This window comes from Canis lupus, chromosome 5 (genome assembly GCF_003254725.2).
Source record: "Canis lupus dingo isolate Sandy chromosome 5, ASM325472v2, whole genome shotgun sequence".
NCBI classification, from domain to species: Eukaryota; Metazoa; Chordata; class Mammalia; order Carnivora; family Canidae; genus Canis; species Canis lupus.
Genome location: NC_064247.1, coordinates 34,500,258 through 34,519,275, shown reverse-complemented (window position 1 = coordinate 34,519,275; position 19,018 = coordinate 34,500,258). Strand labels below are relative to the sequence as shown.

Sequence of the window (19,018 nt, the reverse complement as noted above, 5' to 3'; positions counted from 1 at the left end):
CCACCCCGCACCCAGGCGGTAACCCTTAAGTGGCCATCTTGGGGACCTAGTGTAGGGGTTTCCAGGGACTGGGGGCAGTTGGCTTTGAGGAGGTCAGAGCAAAAGCAGGTTTTTTTGGACCTAGAGACACGCACACAAGGGAAGATGATGTGAAGATCCAAGGAGGATACCCAGCTCTGAGCCAAGGAAGGGCCGAGGTGACAGTCTGTACGACAGACTCTCTGTCGCGACCCTCAGAAGGCCCCCACCCCCGCCAACACCTGGATCTCACACTTCTGGCCACCAGAACTGGGACACAACACAATTCTGTTGTGTAAGTGGCCTTGGTGGTGGTGGTGTTTTGTAGGGGCAGCCCCAGAACACCAGCATGCTTCCCAGGCCCCCGCATAAAGGGCCACCAGGGGTCTCTTTGGGCGCTGTCAAGTCGCATGAGAGGTGTCGTGTCCTCCCCTGGGGGCTGTGGAGAGGATGCAGCCTGTCACCTCCTTTGTCCACACCTGGCCTGAGGGTACAGTAGCACCAGCACCAGAAAGGTGGCCTGCTTTCCTGTTGCACTGCCAGCCTGTTGGTGAATGCAGGGCGTGGGCCCAGGCTTAAAATAGCTGCCTGGGCCCCAGACTTCTGGTAGTTCCAAGAGAAGGAAGTGCAGAAAAGCCTTTTATGTAAGCTGTAGGAGAGAGACCCAGAAAGCGATTGATTCCCAGATGCTTTAGATTCTTCTCGTACATGTCCTTGTGTGTGGACACGAGAAGACTGGGCTGGCAGGCACGTCCACAGCTCTCTGCCCCTTCTTGGCCCGGGGGATGCCCTGTCTTGATTCCCCGTCTCTGTAAAAGCAGGGGTGAGGCTGGTGTCTTTCAGGCTCTGTATTTCCCCTGGGGGACAGACTCCAGTGGCCACGCAGGTGGCCCAGCTCCCTGCCACCACCTCCCGCAGTCGCCGATTCCTGCTGGGTGGGATGCCCTGTGGCCCCAGTGGCACAGCTTTGGCTGCAGGGGCGAGGGCACAGAGGTGTTGATCGGTGGTGGATGTTTCCCAGTCATGGATCCGGGAGGACTTCTGTTCCCCCTTTTGACCTTTCTGCGAATTTTCCAGCACTGCACCCCCTCGCCCCCCAGGACCTGCATTACTTTTATAAGTAGGATAAAAATAATTGCTCTACTCATTTCCCAGATCCCAGCCCGCCCTCCTGGGTTCCTCTGCCTCTGCTTTCTCAGATGCCTGTCCTCCCTGGTCCTCTCCCTCTTCCTGCTGGAGTCCTCTGGGTGGGATCTTTGGGCGCTGCTAAACTTTGGGGTTGCCTCCAGAGCTGGAGTGAACAGACTGGAGCCTGAGAGCACCCTGGGCTCATTTATGTTTGGTGAGGAGCACCCAGGGGTGCCCAACTATGTGCTCTCCACTGTGAAAGAAGAGGATGCCGGGCTGGGAGTCAAGGAGGGACTCCTGCCCTCTTTCTCTCTCCTCCCTCCTCCCCAGCCATCATCCCTGTCCCCAGATAAAGACTTCAGTGGCTTTGTGCTGCTGTATAGAAACAGGTTACTTGTTGATGGGGGACAGAGGGCCTCTACAGGAGCAGGTGCCCAGCACACAGCAGGGATAGAGCCTTGGGAAGCAGAACAGAACGGGCCAGGGAGCACCCAGTGCTTTGGACACCAGGTCCCCACCCAGCTGGCTCAGCTCTTCCCTAGAGAGACTGCATCCCCATGAATTCCCGTGAATTCCCATGACCAGGTGTGCAAATACAAAGCCTTCTTGGCTGGTGGACTTTAGAGATGGAGAGGAGGCCTGCATGGTGGTGGTCCTGCTGGATTTCTTCTCTGCTCTCAAAGCATGGGCCCTGTGAGGGGTGCGGGGGGGCATTTTTCTTTTTCTGGATCTCTCGGGGCCACATTGACTGTTGGCTGTAGTTTTTAACAGCGCCACCTGTTTGGGAGAAGTACTTCAAATCGTGGGTGTGTTTTTAAGTCAGGAGTGATTTGTGGGTTGTTTTGATGGGTGTCCCTTTGGTAAAAAAATCTTGCTTATTTTATTTTTATTTCTATTTTTATTTTTATTTCTATTTTTATTTTTATTTTTATTTTTTAATGGCCTTCCCTCCTTCCTTGGCACCCCCCAGGCCTGTGCTTCTCCAAGTGGAGTTCCTTGGACCAGCGGCATCAGCGCCACCTGGGGACTTGTTAGAAATGCAGTTTCTCACCCCCACCCCCACCCCCAAGACCTTTGAAATCAGGGGCTCTGGGAGTGAGTGGGGTCCTGTGGTCTGTGGTTTCACCAGCCTGCCAGGTGATGGAGAAGGACTTTGAGCCTACCTTGAAGACTACCCCTGTTGGTGGCATTCCAGAATTTTCCTTAGTGGACGAGGCTGGCAGGCCTTTTAGCAGAGAGTTTTTTTCCAACCTGCTCATTTTGTTTCTCAAAGAATCTTATTTCATATCACCTTGAAAATGCTACCAATTTCTTCCTCACTTTGTATATTCCTCTGTCCTGATGCCCCCCACCTTTTAAAGATTTTATTTATTTACACATGAGAGGCAGAGACACAGGCAGAGGGAGAAGCAGGCTCCCTGCAGGGAGCCCGATGCAAGACTCGATCCCAGGACCCCGGGGTCACACCCTAAGCAGAAGGCAGATGCTCAACCACTGAGCCCCCCAGGTGCACCCTCAATGCCCTTTCTTGAAGAGCTTATTTTGTCTAAAATTTCTGTCCATGTTTTGGAGTATTGGTTCCTCCCCGCTTTGTGATTCGGGGGCTAGATGGTCTTCTTGGGAATCCAGCAGGCTTGGAGAGTGCCTTGGTGGCCGCACCTCTCAGAGAAAGGACGGCTTATTTCTATTCCCCAAAATAGCCATGGCTCTTTCCAAAGGTTTCCTCTGCCTTGTGAAAAGCAACACTCTCTCCACGATTTCGAGCATTATTTATAAACGTAAAGTCACACCTTTTACTGGAAAGGCTTCTAAATCTGGATTAGCCATGCAGCGTGGTTGAAGTTCACAAATGCCAATTTTCTCAGAAAACAGATCCTAAAGGTGGCATGTGAGTGAAAGATACCCCATAGCGGGAAGAGAAGCTTCGGAATGGTTGAGGGGTGTGATTTTTCTTTTTTTCCCATGGAGAGATTATGGAAGTCCTCCTTGGGGCGTATTAAGAAGCCACTGTTCAGCACAGTCCTAGAAAAATATTCCAAATGTGGTCACAGAAGAATATTCCAGATAATAATGGCCTTAGGGCTGGCGTGGGCTGTTTATAGGGCAATGAAGTTTGGTGGATGTCTGTGGGCAAGAGGATATTTATTTATTTATTTATTTATTCATGAGCAACACAGAGAGAGAGGCAGAGACACAGGCAGAGGGAGAAGCAGGCTCCCTGCGGGGAGTCCAATGCAAGACTCGATCCCAGAACCCTGGGATCATACCCTGAGCCAAAGGCAAACAGACGCTCAACCGCTGAGTCCACCCAGGTGTGCCAGGGAGGGTCTTCTTATAGGAACAGGGGCCCACTCAGACTAGCTTGTAGGGGGAAAAGAAGGGACATCTATTAGAAGCACATAGGCCATCTCCTAGAAGCCTCTGCTAAAGAACTGGAAATTGAGAGCTGAGCTGTAGGTTCTGTCTCTGGGACCTCACGATGTCTCAGGCTCACCGGGTTCTCTGGGTTTGCAACATACCTATTTTTCTCTGCATTCTTGCTTTTTTTCTTTTAGTAGCCAGTTAGCAGAAACTGGCCGCTGAGGGTTGAAGATGACCTCCCAAGACCTGTTCTGAGTCACGCCTGTTGGAACAAGGAGTAGCGGCCAAGTAGGCATTCCCAGATATGGGTCTGCCTAGAAAGGCCCTGGCATTTGGGTCTTGATTATGGGTAACATGTAGTTCTGTTTTGTTTTGTTTTGTTTTTATGATGTAGAGGCACCTGGGTGGCTCTGTGGTTGAGCATCCACCTTTGGCTCAGGTCATGATCCCGGAGTCCCCAGGGGTCGAGTCCTGCATTGGGCTCCCTGCAGGGAGCCTGCTTCTCCCTCTGCCTGTGTCTCTGCCTCTCTCTGTGTGTCTCTCAGGAATAAATAAAATATTTTTTAAAAATGATGTTTTAGGATTCTGATTGTGATTTTTATAGAAAGCCCAGTTGATCTGTAGCTTTTTCGCTTCCTCACTTTGGGGACCACACTCAAGAAGCAAGGCCTTTGCCAGCAAAAGAGGGGACTGTATTCTTCTAGGACTCTCATGGACTGTGTATCCCCCCTTAACATTTTTAAGCCAGATAAAACTTAATTTCAGAAAATGGTTGAGAAATAGATGGACTTTAATTTTTTTCAGATCGCTGGCCTTGTGCTCTACCAGCATTTATTGACTGGCTCAGCCTTTCACAGTTGCCCTGCAAAGCACCGCTGGACCATATGCTAACCTAGTCTGTTTGGGTCTGTTTCTTGTTTTTTTGTTTTTATTTTTCCGTCTTTGAATGTATTCCTACACTAACATAACACAGTGTCACCTCTCTTTCATGGAAAATTATCATGTACTTGGTAAAGCATTCAGATGGGATGCTATAAAAATATGGCCCTTTTTGATTTGATTTTGTTTTAATTATTTTAGAGATACAATAGTTTGAGTGAGAGGAGAGGGAGAGGGAGAAAATCTCAAGCAGACTCCCCACTGAGCGCAAAGCCCGACGTGGGGCTTGATCCCACGACCCACGAGATTGTGACCTGAGCTGCCAAAATCAAGAGTTAGTTGCTTAACCAACTGAGCCACCCAGGCGCCCCACTTTGGCTTGATTTTTAAAAATTAACCAGCATCAAATGTTTCTTGTGTGTTCTGCTAGCGATTTTCTGTGCACATACATTTCTTTTTTTTTTTTAAAGATTTTATTTATTCATTCATGAGAGACAGAGAGAGGGACAGAGACACAGGCAGAGGGAGAAGCAGGCTCCCTTCGGGGAACCCGATGTGGGACTTGATCCCAGGACTCCGGGATCATGCCCTGAGCCCAAGGCAGATGCTCAACCACTGAGTCACCCAGGTGTTCCTGTGCACATACATTTCTAGGATGTATCTGAGCACCTTTTGTACACTGGTCACTTAGTGGTGTGTGTCAGACACGCCCTGCACATCTGCACACTCAGATCCGCCCCATTCCCAGGGAACAGCTGCGTGGAATGCCATCCTCCCAACACAGCATTGTGTCCCCTGGGCATTGACAGAGTTTCCCTGGAGATTTTCACCATTTAACAAAAGATGCCCCCAAACACATCGCCATGCTCATTACATCATTGCACACCCGCAATTGTTGTTAGGTCGAAGGATCTGTGTGTTTGGGATTTTGATCACTGTCTCCACGCTGTGTTTTTTCAAGACGTTCCCAACCTGTTTTTCCAGATCCTCGCTAATGAGGGGTTATCAGCCTGATATACGTCCAGTGAGTAGGAAAATAGCGTCTTGTTATCTTAATTTGGGTTCTTCCGACTCTTGAGAGAGAACGAGCATCTTTTCCTCTTGGTTATTTGCAGTTGTTTTTCTTTAAATCATCCATATATGTTCTTTGCCTTTTGGATTGGATTGCTTGCATAATTCATGCTGTGTGAAGGGGTTTGGTGCTCTGTTCTCCATGGTCTTATCTACACACACGTGCACACACATACACACACACACACACACACACGCTCATTTTTAAAAACCAGCCTTTGGCTGTATACCCAAACTCCATTCTCACAATTGCCTTGACCTGAGTCAGCATTCACTCATCAAATACCCAACTGCTTACTCTACGCGGTACCCAGGAGACAGGGATACATTTATGTGACACAGTCGCTGCCCTCACATCTGGTGGGCGGGCTGGACTTGAAAACAGGTGCTGGGGCTGAGGAAGGGGGTAGGTGATTCCCCCGACCCAGGCTGTCTACCGCCTAAGGGCAGGACAAAGTTGTGGGCTCCTGGAGCTCCTCCCCAGGTTCGGCACTTGTTCATACTTAGTGCTCCCCATGTCCAAACCAGTTGGCCCACACCTGCCTTCCAGCCTGCTGCCAGCACTGTCCACGTCAAGCAACTGGGCTTCCCCCACCCCCCACCCACTAGAACCTTCTACTGGTGCCTTTCCCTCTTGGCTTCCTTCACAGCAGTGCTTTGTCCTCTCTGTGGTCCCCTGTTCTAGGAAAGACTCTAAAAACTCAGTCATGCTAAAGGGTTTGTGGCAATCTATGCTAGATTAGATTATTCTAAAACTAAAATAGTCAACAAAGCTTCATGTCAAAGCCAAGGCTCTCTGGGGACAGATGTTGGGAGTCTGATAGCGTTAGAAGGTTGGGGTAAGGATGATGAGCATTTAGGAAGTTTCCTAACATGATCCTACTGTTGCTGCCATGCATCTTGCTTTGTACTTTGCCTGACCCTAACCCCCTCGGATTCTGTGTCTTTAGGTATCTTCTAGTCTGTGGCTGGTTCCTGGGATGGTTTACTGGGGTCTCTACCAGTTTTTACCCCCATCTGGTTTATCACTGAGACTCCGTGTTAACAATGCTGATTTCTGGGTTCTGCCTGAGACCTACTGAACCAGAATTTTCAGGTCCTGGGTCCGGGAATCTGTATTTTTACCAAGTGGTCCCAGTGATCCTGATGAATAACCCAGTTTGGGAAATGAGATTGGAACTTTGCCATGTACCTGTGCTTACATCCCGGATCCCGACGGTCCAGGCTTTGGTTTGGATAAGGTCTCTTTCTTGGGATCCACCTACTTCTCCACCATAAGATGAGGGTCATAATATCCACGAACTGGCAGTTGGCCACTGCCACCTGATGGCTCATGACAAGACGCTTATTCCTAAATTGCAGTTAACGCTCACTACCCCTCAACCCAAGTTCAGGGATTTCTGGTGTGTTTGCCTGAGACTGTACTCTGTAAGGAGATTGGTATACCAGGGTTCCTAAAGGGTCTGAAAGACAGGCTGAGAGTTCCAGGCACCCCACTCCCCATGTCCCCACTAGAATTCTTCTGGCCATGGCTGCTCCTATTCTTCTAGGCCCTCTTTGTAGGCTGGAGGCAGCCACTGGTTGAGGCCAATGTCAGAGGGCCAGGGCACTAAAGGGGCCACCTCTTTATCCCATTGGTATCACCAGCCTCTCTACCATCTGTGAACCGGGCTTAAGGACCCTGCCCCACCTGGATCACAGGCTTGCCAGAAGGAGCCTTGGAGCTGCTGGGAAGTGGTAGGCCACCAACAGTGATGTTTCTCTGAATGTCAACTGAAGGACATTCCTACTGCTCAGAAAGGCTAAAGAAGGCATTCTCGGACCCTCTTCCCCCTAGCGCCAAAGAGGTGCCCTTCCTCCCCTTCCCTTTGGGGAATGTGTTCTAAGGAATGGACCTTGGCATTTGAACATCTGTCTGTGTGACACCAGTGCCTGAGCTTCTAGGCACATAACAGCAGCTCTGGGCCAAGAGGTGTTTTAAGGACCAGGAGCAGGTGTGCAATCCATATCTTTCCCTTTCTTGAACAGCAGAGTCCTGGTATCACCCCTTCTTCAGAGCATGAGGACTCTTAATACCCAGAGGGGGCAGTTCTAGGGGCCATCAGGGTTATGTGTGTGCTGCTTGTGACTCTTGGACCCTGGGAATTGGGGACCATTAGCTAGCACCTCCCTTCTTCTCCCACTCCTGCAGGCTTGACCCCTGCCATGCATTTCTGGCTGGAGCTCAGGACGCAGACTATGGGGTCCAGTGGCTATGGTGAGGTCTTACCATGCTGCCTGGCCTGGGCTCAAGAGCCCTCCCGCTGGTAGGTCAGACCCAGGCAAGCCTACAGCACATAGTTCTTCTGCTGACAGGCCCATGGATGGCCCTTTGCAAAAAGCCTTTGTGTGTTTCTGTTTGCTGAGACGCCACTGCTGTATCCCTGCCACCAAGGATCCGAGCTGTGTGAACAGGGTTGGAGTAGTAATGGAGGACCCCATGGGAGACAGATCAGGATTAAGCTTCCCAGGTGAGAATCTCTTCCTGGGTGTCACATGATGGTTCAGGAATTCTCTCTATGCCCACGAGGTTCTGAAACCAACATGGAGGGGTCTGGTCCTAGAGCTGAGGGCAGGGGGCAGGGGTCATCATCACCTGGGCACCCCCTTCCTTGACCCTTCCTGAGTGAGACATCCCTGGGGCCCACTAGTGTCCCATTTCTTGGTGGTGGTAGCGGTGGTGGCAGTGCTATCCTCACATGGATGGACCCTGCCATACTCATCCATGCTCCCCAGCTCCTGCTGTTCCTTCTGGAGGGAGTTATGGAAGGGCCCCAGCTCATCTCCATCTCTGAAAAGCTGGATGGGTGGATGGGGAGAGTCGGTATTCACAGATGACGCATCCAGGGCACCAGACATGCTGAGGGGCATGTGGTGGCTGAGTCCAGGAAGCCTGCTCAGAGGCACGGCCAGACACAGTGGTCACCATTGGATTGTGCCACTTCTCTGTTTAAAGCCCTGCAGTGGCTACCCCACATTGCTGGACCCCATCCTCAGGGTGCCCATTTCTGGAGGTCTATAGCTGGGGCCTGAGGCTTTGCATTTCTAGTGATGCTAATGCTACTGGTCCAAGACCCCACTCTGAGGGCCAGTGTCCTGCATAATCCAGTCTCACCCTGTTATCTCTGACTTCTTCTGCTCCCCACCTACATCCCCACTCTTGAGCCACACCATCTTCCTTGTAGCTGTTTGAAGATGACAGACCTGTGCCTGCCCTAAAGCCTATTGACATTTTGTTCCTCAACCTCCAATTCTGTGTCATCAGATATGTGCATGGCTCGCTCCTTTTCTTCGGCCAGCTTCTGAGACAGCCCCCAACCTGCCCACCACTTGGCACTAGTTTGTTGGGCACCCCAACACTTGGCACTCCTCTGCTTCCCTCCCATGTTCTATCAGTCCTGGGCTGTGAGGTCTGGCAGTGGTGATGGAGAGTTACTTCTAACTCTCCATGAGTGATAAAAGAGCATCGAGGCTTTTCCCTGCCTTTCCGCCCACACACTTTGGGGGAAGTTAGTGCCATAATGTGAGCAGCCCCCACAGCAAGGAACTTTGGCCCTTGCCAGCATCCATGTGAGTGAGGCATCTTGAAAGTGGCTCCTCCAGCCCCACTCAAGCCTTCAGATGATGCAGCCCCAACTAAGACCCTGTCTGTAACGTCATGGGAGAGCCTGAGCCAGAACCACCCCCATGAAGCCCCTCCTGGCTTCCTGACCCTCTGGAGCTGTGTGACATCATAAAATGCTTATTGATTCAAGCTGCTGAGTTCGAAGTGGTTTCGGATGATACTTAGTACTTAGATACCTAATACTTTCCAAACTTGACTCAACTGTGCCTGTCTGGGGGAGGCCTTCTGTGGCTACCCTTCTAAAATTACATCACTTTCTAATATTATTTTTTACCCCTCTTCCCTACTTGATTCTTCAGTGTGTTCTACTGTCTAACCTGATATGCTTTACTTGGTTACCTTCCTCCTGGCATGATTCTCTCCCTCCACTTACATCAGGAGATTTTAAATTTTCATTCGTGGAAAATTCTGCATGTTGATATTTCAAAAATGGAAGGAATAGCATCGTGACTGCTAGAACGTAAGCTGAGGGGTTGGGGGGAGAGTGTTTGAACCCATTCTATTTCCCGTAGTATCCACAGGGCGCAGGACACTGCCAGGCGCAGAGTAGGCTTTCAAGTATAGTACTGTTATATTCCATAATAGAACTTATTACGTTATATCAAATATTTACCAAGTCATAAATATGTCTAGTATCTCTATGAAATTCATGAAACAACAATATTGATTTTGAGGGTGATTCTCAAACACTAGTGGTGTATAGACTCTAACAGCACTGTTTTGCTGCAACTCCCAGAGTCTTAGCACAGAGCTCAGAGATGTTGGTGTCACTTGCACGTTGGGAGGTCCTTGCTGGTGGATTGAGCTGCAGGTCTGCTACTTCTCACCAAGACCTCAGCTTCTTCCTTTGGAAAATGGAAATCAGGTTGCCCGGGTGGCTCAGTCTGTTGGACGTCTGCCTTCTGCTCAAGTCGTGATCCTGGGATCGAACCCTACATCGGGCTCCCTGCTTAGTGGGGAGTCAGCTTCTCTCTCTCCCTCTGCCTCTCCACCTGCTCATGCCCTGTCTCTTAGATAAATAAATAAAATCTTAAGGAAAAAAAAAGAAAAGAAAAAGGGAAATCATAGTGCCCATTTTGTAGTAATTTGGGGGTCGTTGAAGGAGGTGCCCAGCATGGAGGGGCTTGGGCTAGACCAGGCATGAATGGTGTTCAGAGAGTACTAGTTCATTTCCTGTGGAGGGTCTATGGTCCTCCTGTCGTCAGAGAACCCTAACTGCTGTGATCGCAAAGCCAAGGACAGAGGAAATTCTGGGATACAGGAGGGAACCAGAGCCTCTGCTGCAGAGTCCCAAAGGGAGGGATGAGTAGGACCCTCCAGATGCTGATGGGGGCTCTGGGATGTGCTGCAGCTTGCCTTCATGGAGGCCGACCTGACTGCAGATTCTGTATCCAGGTTGGGAGGAGGTGTCCTCTGATTCTCCTGGGACCTGCCTTCCTGGTTGGAGTGTAGGACATGGCCAAGAAGAGCAGGGCAGCCCCCGGGGGAACAGGTGTGGGGGTGGGGGGAGCAGGGTGGGAATAGCTTCTAGCTTCCAGTTCTGAAGAGGCAGGGGCTGCAGAAGGGAGCAGCAGGGCTACCATCGGGCTAGGAAAACCTTGAGAACAGCCCCCCAGACCCTCCTGGTGAGGAGATGTGGGGAGGGCAGGGGGCGCCGAGCAAAAGGAAGCCACAGTTGGGACCACCACCAAACAAGAGGAAGAGCCAGGAGGAGCAGTGGGGAGGAGAGAGATTTAAAAGTATGAATTTTTTTTTAGAAGGTAAAGAGGAGGGGATCTCAGGAATCCCAGAACCCAGCCAGGACCCACAAGGGCCCAGTTCCCTCTGAACTGGAACCAGTGGTTGTTCACCTGGAAGCCACCACACAGCTAAGGATTGGCCCGGCCCAGTCAAGCACTTGAGTCCATTGAGGGCCAGATGGGGACTAGGGGGTGAGGGGTGGGGGGTCTGGGCAGGACAGGACAGGACAAGGTTGACATATGCCCAAGGCATTTACCAGAACTGATGGCCTAGATCCAGGGGGGTCCTCATGGCCTTCCCCCCGGAAGCCACTATTTCCAATGCATGCAGGATGCAGTCTTAACCAGGGAAATGAAGTTCAGACATAACTGTGCAAAGTTAATAACTGCTGCCTCACTGCCTGTTTCACTATTAGCATTATCATTGCCATTATTATTTTAAGGAGGGGTCGTCTGTGCTTTGAATCCCAGATTTATGTCTCTGTCCTCCTTTCAACTACACTTCGATTTTTTAAAAAGATTTTATGTATTTATTCATGAGAGACAGAGAGAGAGAAAGAGAGGCAGAGACACGGGCAGAGGGAGAAGCAGGCTCCCTGCCGGGAAACCGACATGGGACTCGATCCCAGGACCCCAGGATTGCGACCTGAGCAGGAAGGCAGACACTCAACCCCTGAGCCACCCAGGTGCCCCCAGAAGTTTTATTCCACGTGGCTGTCATTGGCAACCACTGATGGGGAAATTAAACTCTCTGGCCTGTGGCATTGATGGTCCAGTTTGATCCACAGGCAGGCGATTTGTGTGTGTCTGTGGCTTTTCTGGTGTCACTGGAGGTCCGAATCGAGTTAGGGTTGCCATTGGGGAAAAAAAAGGTGTTTTTCATGGATTGAGTTGCATGGGCGGGCAGTGTTGCCAAGAACACATCTCGCTTCTTCCACTCTGACCTTGCTGTGCCCCTTCAGCCTTTGGGGGCCTGCCTGACAACACCTCTGGCCCTGGCAGTCTGGGTGTTTCTGGAACCACCTAAAACCCCAGGGAGAGAACCCAGGGTAAGTCAGGCCCCAAACCTTCTGCTTCAGTTTGGCCCTGGCTTGTTCAGGGAGCCTGGCGTGTTGTAAATAGATTAGGGGACCTTTTATTGAAAAAGGCCTAGAAATGGCTTCCTCCCTGTGGGTGGTATGGTCATCTGGGGTGATGTTTCCTGCTGCTGGTGAGGTCACTCAGCCACAGTCCCCGTGGCTCTCTCCAGACATCCGCCCGGCCTGGCCTGGCCACTTTCCTGCCTCAGGCTTGCAGTAGCTTTGTGTTTTGGGTTTGGCCAGAGTTGGCCAAGATGAGGAGGGAGGCTGAGCTGAATCCTTCACCATTTTTTTTTAAGATTTTATTTATTCATGACAGACACAGAGAGGCAGAGACATAGGCAGAGGGAGAAGCAGGCTCCCAGTATGGGACTCGATCCCAGGACCCCGGGATCACGACCTGAGCCAAAGGCAGATGCTCAACTGCTGAGCTGCCCAGGTGCCCCCTTCAGGCGGTTCCATTGCCCTGATGAAGTTGAGGCCAAAATATGTGGTTCTTGCAGGAAGAGGGAACTCCAGCTTCTGGGGGCGGGGCTTGTAAGGGACCCAGACCAGCAAGTGCAGCAGAAGGGGCCTTCTGGGGAGTGGGGTTCTGACTGCAACCCGCATCCCCTTGTGATTTCAGATCCTCCTCCTGCAGACTCTGAGCACAGGATGCCACTGTGGCTCCTCTTCTCTGTCATCAGGATTCCCGGGGTGGGGCGGGGGGGACCCACAGGGGCAGCCCCACCCTGCTCTTCGCTCTCAGCTGGCTCTCATTAGTTGCCCCACATCCCACAGATGCAGCAGCTTCAGTGGGAAGGTTGCTTGGGGCCCAGCCCAGGTCACTGTTGCCATGCTGTGAGTCACCTCTCCCTGCCGCCCTCCTGTCTTGCTCCGTTTGCTGCCAGGAGTCACCGTGGTGGTCCTTTCTCAGTCCACATGAGTCTTGCTTTTGCCCATAAGATTCCATTTTGTCTTGGCCACAACCCCCCTTCAGTATAAGAAGAACTGGTGCTCCTGCATAGACCCTGCGTAGAGGCCGCCCAGCTGACCTTGGAGCACAGCCTTGCAGGTGCGTGCCGCCCCGCTCCCAGCCGGCTTCCACAAGCTCCCACGGGGCAGAAGGGGCTGCTGGGGCTTCTCTGAAATCAGGCATCAGCCACCAGAAGGGTGGGGCAACAGCAAAAAGTGGGCATCTCCCTGGGAACCGTGCCCATGGGGGAGAACGGGGCTGTTTGTCCCTGGAGACAGGAAGGGTGCATCACATGGGAACCTACATGTGCTGTCATGGTGTCTGTCCTTCCATTTGCCCATCTGTCCAGGCACCCAGCAAGGCAGGGGGGAGCCTGCCACAGACCTGGCTCTCAAGGACGTGGGATAGGGGTCAAGGTCAAAGTGTGTGCTGAGAAGTGGGACAAAGGGTTGATTCCCTGGGAGGAGCTAGTGGGGTGCGAGTGTGTGTGCTGGGGGCTCCTGGGTCTAGTTTTCAGGCAAATCTGGGGCAGATTATGTGCAGGAGGTCCAGGCGGGGGTGTGCTCCAGGGAGCAGCCCCCGGGAGGGAAGCAAAGCAGTACCAGGTACAGTCACAAGGTCTGTCAGCCCCTGCCGGCTCTGAGCTGGGTGGCCACGCGGGATTATTTGACTTGAGGCAAGGGGATTGATTGGTGGGCTTTTTAACCCCCCACATTGACCAGCCATTGGATGTGCAGCGCCCCCCACCCCTCACCCCAGGCGTAGCCTCTGCAGCTGGAGACATCTGGGGGATGCACTACAGCGTTCACTCTGGAGAGTTTGGGCATTTGACAGCAGGGGAGAAATGCAGTCTGGGGAGGCTGCCTGGTGGAAGAGACATTTGGTAAGATTCGGCCCTCCGGGGGTGGTAGTGGGGTAAGGCGTGTTGCAAGACCAGCAAATGTGCTGAAGTGAAGTGAATGCTGGACAGACAGATAGGGACGCCCTACTGCCGGGGCTCTGAGGTTTGGACTTTATTCTGTGTGCTATGTGGGGGACGAGCCAGCAAAGGATTGTCCCTGTGTGTGACCTGTAGCAAGAGCAGGGCTCTGGGGTGAGGCCCTCCCGGCCCCTCCTAACACGGGAAGCCACTGAGCCTGATTTTCTGGTCACTCCTCAGCTGTCCCCTCCACGGTCACATCTCCCTTCTGCTCCTGTCACTCACCCTCTGCTCTGAAGTCTCTCCTTTAAGACACGAAGGGACCAATATCTCCACCCCGCCCACTTCCTCCTCCTGGAGCCATAAACACCTTGAACCCAAACAGTAGGTTTAAGATTTTAAGACCACTGACCAAAGCTGGAGGGCAGGAGTGTTGGGACCCGAAAGACCAACTAGCCCAACCATTTCATTTCAGATGGAGAATCAGAGGACCAGAGAGGCCATGTGAGCTGCCCAGGGCCACACAGCCCATTACAGGCAGCACTGAGGCAGGAATCCAGTTCCCTTGAATCCAAATTGAAGAGAAGCTATTGAAAAGTGTTGCTTATTTTTGTTTTTAGCATCTCAGACCACTGAGATTTTACTAACAATTTTTTATTAGTCCATTATATGGACATAGTATCATTTAACTAAAAATATACCGAATGTGGGCATTTGGCACCAACACAGTGGTTGCCGTGAGTGGATACCCTTACCGATCACCTTTTACAGAGGAGGAAACCAAGGAACCTGGAGCATGGTTAGCCTGGCCTGAGGTTCCAGGGGTCGGAGGAGGCAGAGGCGGGATTGCAACCCAGGTGGTCTGGACGCAGAACCGGCGCTATTCGTAGATGCTAAGCAGGGTGCTCTTCGTGGGTTGGGAAAAATAAAAGAGTCGATCAGTGAAAAGAAGGGATAGTATGATTTTTGTTTGATTTTAAGGTGTGTGTACACAGCTCGAGAATAAATCACTGGAGATACTAAAACGTTGACACTGAGGACCTCTGAGCTGGTGGGACCATGTGGGCTACTCTTTTCTTTTCTTTCTTTCTTCCTTCTGTTGATTTTATTTATTTATTTGAGAGAACGTGAATGAACAAGGGCAGAGTGAGAAGCAGACTCCCCGCTGAGCAGGGAGTCCGATGCGGGACTCTATCCCAGGACCCCGGGATCATGACCTGAGCCGAAGGCAGACGCTTCACCCACTGAGCCACCCGGGTGTCCCGGTGCTACTCTTTCCTTTGTGTTTTTCTACACTGTCAAGTTGTATAGCATGAGAAAGGATCGTCTTCATCGCTAGATAACTTGATGAGAGGTCTGTGCTCACAGTGGCCCTGTGCCTAACGTCGCATTCAAGGAGGCGAGCACCTGTTGCAACGTTAGCTTTACTTCCTGACTGGCCCCTGTAGCTGGGCATCCGGGGAGGGACAGGTGGCCAGTCTCACGCAGCGGTTATAATTCAGACAAGATGTGGGCCTTTAGAGCCGAGAAGGACTTGAGAAATCACCTGCATTTTGCAGAAGATTCCCCCCTCCTTTGTCTCTGTATTAAACCACCCCACCCCCTCCCAGGCCAGGGCTCCTTCCTCTGGCTCAGGGGTTTCGGGCAACACTGGGCACTTGGAAGAAATGCCCTGTTGGCAGGTGGGTGTCAGGGGCACGAGACAGAAGTGGAGATTTGTGAGTTGGCACCTTTGAGGGATTGTTGGGGGTGCAATGGGGACTGTTCCCAAAGATCCCTGCTCGGAGGTCACCTCTCCTGCTCCTTCATGGGAGAAGGGTCCCCAGTGAAGAGAAACTGTGCATCATAGGAAATGCAGAGGGGCAATAATGTGGGAGAAAGCCCACTCCTGCTTCCCGGGGTTGTGCAAGAAGGTGGCCAGCCCACGGCCCTGCTCCATGACCCTCTGAGGTTTGGCCCCTGTGAGAGTCTCAAAGTGATTGTGTGTTTCTTTCTTTGACCAGAGACCACCTGGGAACGTCCCAGCAGTTCTCCTGGGATTCCAGCCAGCCCTGGCCCTCACAGGAGCTCTCTGCCTCCAACAGGTACAGTCCACTCACTGCTTTGGGGGCAGCTGGGAGGGGCCCCATACCCACCTCCGCTGGAAAGGCCAAGACTCTGGGTTCTGGGGGTCTGGAACCTGGCTGAAGATCTTACTGGCCAAACCCAGGGAGTGATATGGAGGGCTGGGAGGCTGGGCTCTCCCTGGTAATGTCACTAGCAGCCTGGTGGCTCACCCTCACTCCCTCTCAGGTGCTTAAGGAGGGGAACTAGCCAGGTGACACAGTGAGGCATCAGGGTTGTACCCTGTCTGCTGGTGTGGATACCCCAAGCGGGAGCAGCACTGCTCTGCACAGCTCCTAAATGCATCAAGGAGAAAAGTTAAAGGAGGCAGATTTGTATGGGGCAACTTTCAAATAGAATGTTCTAGAAAGCACTTGGGATTCCTCGTTAGGGTGTGAGTTCTCTGTCTGCAAAGGCAATCAAGTGGAGGTGGTCGAGAGAGACATTCCTATCATAGGTGGGGGTTTTTTTCCAAGTTCCTAAGAGGCAGGTGGATTTTTAGAGCCCTTACCCATCAGCCCAGGTTTGCAGTAATGTGCTGTTTCGCTGCCCTGGCCAGCTGTGGCTCTCCCACACTGGACTATATGCTCTCTGAGGATGGGGATTGCACCTCCCCTTTTCTTCCGTGGACCTTCAGCCCCCAGACATGAGCTGGCTTCTGTATTGAGGGAGCTCACCAATGCCTCCATCATCACGGGGTGGGGAGTGTGAGGAGGGTAGGGGTGAGAAGAGGAGGGGAGAGGCAGCAGCTTCCATTGAGGGGGGTGAGGGCCTGTACAGCCTTCACAGAGCTGACATAACCCATCACAGGGGACCAAGGGAAGAGCTAAAATAATGACAGAAGAGTGGCTGTGTGAACGCATGAACGAAGGTGTACAGGCAGGTGTAGAAAATATGAGCAGGACTTTGAACCCTCGCATCAGAGGAAGGGTCTTGGGTGCAGGGCTGCACCCCTGCCTTGCAGCCCTGAGGTCTTCAGACACTCTTTACCCCTGATACGTTAGGAACTCTACAGTTTATTGTATGATGCATATAAGATAAAGCATATGACCAAAGTGTGTTATTTGAGGAAATGAGAATTGTCACAGCAGAGGAGTTCAAGAAACAAAATGGTAGGAAACTGCAGCTCTGGAGACTCAGCCAAGGCACGAGAGAGGGGGTGAGTGGGTGTTCTAGGCTTTTAAAATGTTTTTATTGACATTATTTATATATATACATATATTTATGTATGCTGTCAATTTGTATGTAAAATGTAAATAAACCTCTAAATATATAAATACATATTTATATATTTTATGTATAAATAGATATACAAATATATAAACAAGTATATATATATACTTGTTTACATATATACAGATATATATATATATTATTTATTTTCTTTTCTTAAAAGATTTTATTTATTTATTTATGAGAGACACAGAGAGAGGCAGAGACACAGGCAGCGGGAGAAGCAGGATCCATGCAGGGAGCCTGATGCGGGACTCGATCCTAAGGCCCCAGGATCAAACCCTGAGCTGAAAGCAGATGCTCAACCACTGAGCCATCCAGGAGTCCCTATTTTATTTTAATTATTTTATTTATTTAAATTTTTTAATTAAAAAAAAAAAAGAATCCAAACAGAGAAAACCCTCTTGTGAGAGAGGGAAATGAGACATTTGCTCCTGATTCCCTAGGGACAGGGTGAGCCCCCCACCCCCCCCCCCCGCCCCGCCACACACACACCTCATCGCAAGAGCTAGTCGCCAGAACCAGCCCATTCGGCCTTCCTACCTGTTGTAGGACGAGGACAGGCAGTTCCGGGCACACTGCCTTCTGTATTGGGTCGTCTGGTGTTTCTGTTTTTGTTCTGACAATAGAAATGCCAGTGGGAATAAAGGGAGGTGTGGCCCTCCAGGCTGGCTCCTGGCCAGCCAGACACTAGGAAGGAAACCCGGCTCCCGGCTGTGTTTCCTGGCCACAGTGGTTGGTCCCCGGAGCAGGACAGGACTAGGCTCAGGTATGAACTGCCACCTGCCACATCTGCGGGGCTGCTGGGACCGGTGGAGCCGGTGGAGCTGGTGGGGGAGCTTGCCCTTTGAGTCAGGGGGGTCACCTCTTCGAAGCCTGTGGCCCCCAGCACCAGGCTGTCCCCTCTGTGCTGTGTGGGGGCCATCCCCCAGAAAGAGGGCTGGAAGGAGCTGGCTCAGGGGCCAGCATGACAGGCACCTGCCCTCGCCTGAGCTGCACAGCCCAGAGGCCTGTCGGCTGAGCACTGACCTGGGTGCTGGAGTGGGACTGGGGTGCTGAGAAAGGCAGGGAGGTGGGCGCAGACCACCATCATCAGACCCGATGATGACAGTTGTCAAGAGGGCCGAGGCGCTAGACAGAGTGTGTGGTCACCTCCGCCCCCAGCCTCAGGGGGCTGGGGCACCTGTGCCCAGGTGGGTGGAATGCTAGGTCTGTCAAGTTCTCTACCAAGAAAAGGCTTTGTCATCCCATGCAGTTGGACGATCAACACACTCTTCTGTGCGTTGGGGATTCAGCGGGCACCCCAGCATCGTGAAGGCCTGAAGTGAAGACCCCGTTAGATGTGCTGCCTTGTGCTCTTTGTTTTGTGGGCAACATCTGGGCCCCCTAGTGCCGTGGGTCTTAACCCTGGGGCTGGTTTGGCCTGCCAGCAGGCATTGGCAGTGTCTGGAGACGTCTTTGGTTGTCATCTTCTGGGGGGGAGGGGCGCAAACGCCACTGCAGTAGTGCCCAGGGCAGCACAGCCCCCCAACAAGGGTTGTCCCACCTCTCACATCTGGTATTGACAGAGTTGAGGGGCCCTGTCCCAGGGTGACTCAGAACCTCGGTACTGTTCAGGGGTGAGAGACCTCGGCCCATCGAAGTGACAAGCAGCAGCAAGGGACACGTGGGGGGCTCAGTGGTTGAGTGTCTGCCTTTGGCTCAGGGCGTGATCCCGGGGTCCTGGGATCGAGTTCCTCATCGGCCTCCCCGCAGGGAGCCTGCTTCTCCCTCTGCCTGTCTCTTCCTCTCTGTGTGTGTCTCGTGAATAAATAAATAAAATGTTCAAAAAAAAAAAAAAAAGAAAGAGAAGCAGCAGCAAAATCTACA

General features: G+C 51.8%; 1 protein-coding gene across 10 annotated transcripts in view; it reads left to right on the top strand.

The window, feature by feature from the left end:
- GAS7 (growth arrest specific 7) overlaps positions 1–19,018 on the top strand; it is a 210,732-nt gene that overhangs the window by 134,294 nt on the left and 57,420 nt on the right. For 9 of the 10 annotated variants that reach the window (XM_025428377.3, XM_049110223.1, XM_025428379.3 and 6 more), the window contains exon 3: positions 15,817–15,897. The exons of the other annotated variant lie outside the window; for it this stretch is intronic. In XM_025428377.3, coding sequence (XP_025284162.1) covers positions 15,817–15,897 — 81 coding nt within the window. The remainder of the gene's footprint in view (positions 1–15,816; positions 15,898–19,018) is intronic. 10 annotated transcript variants of the gene reach the window in all.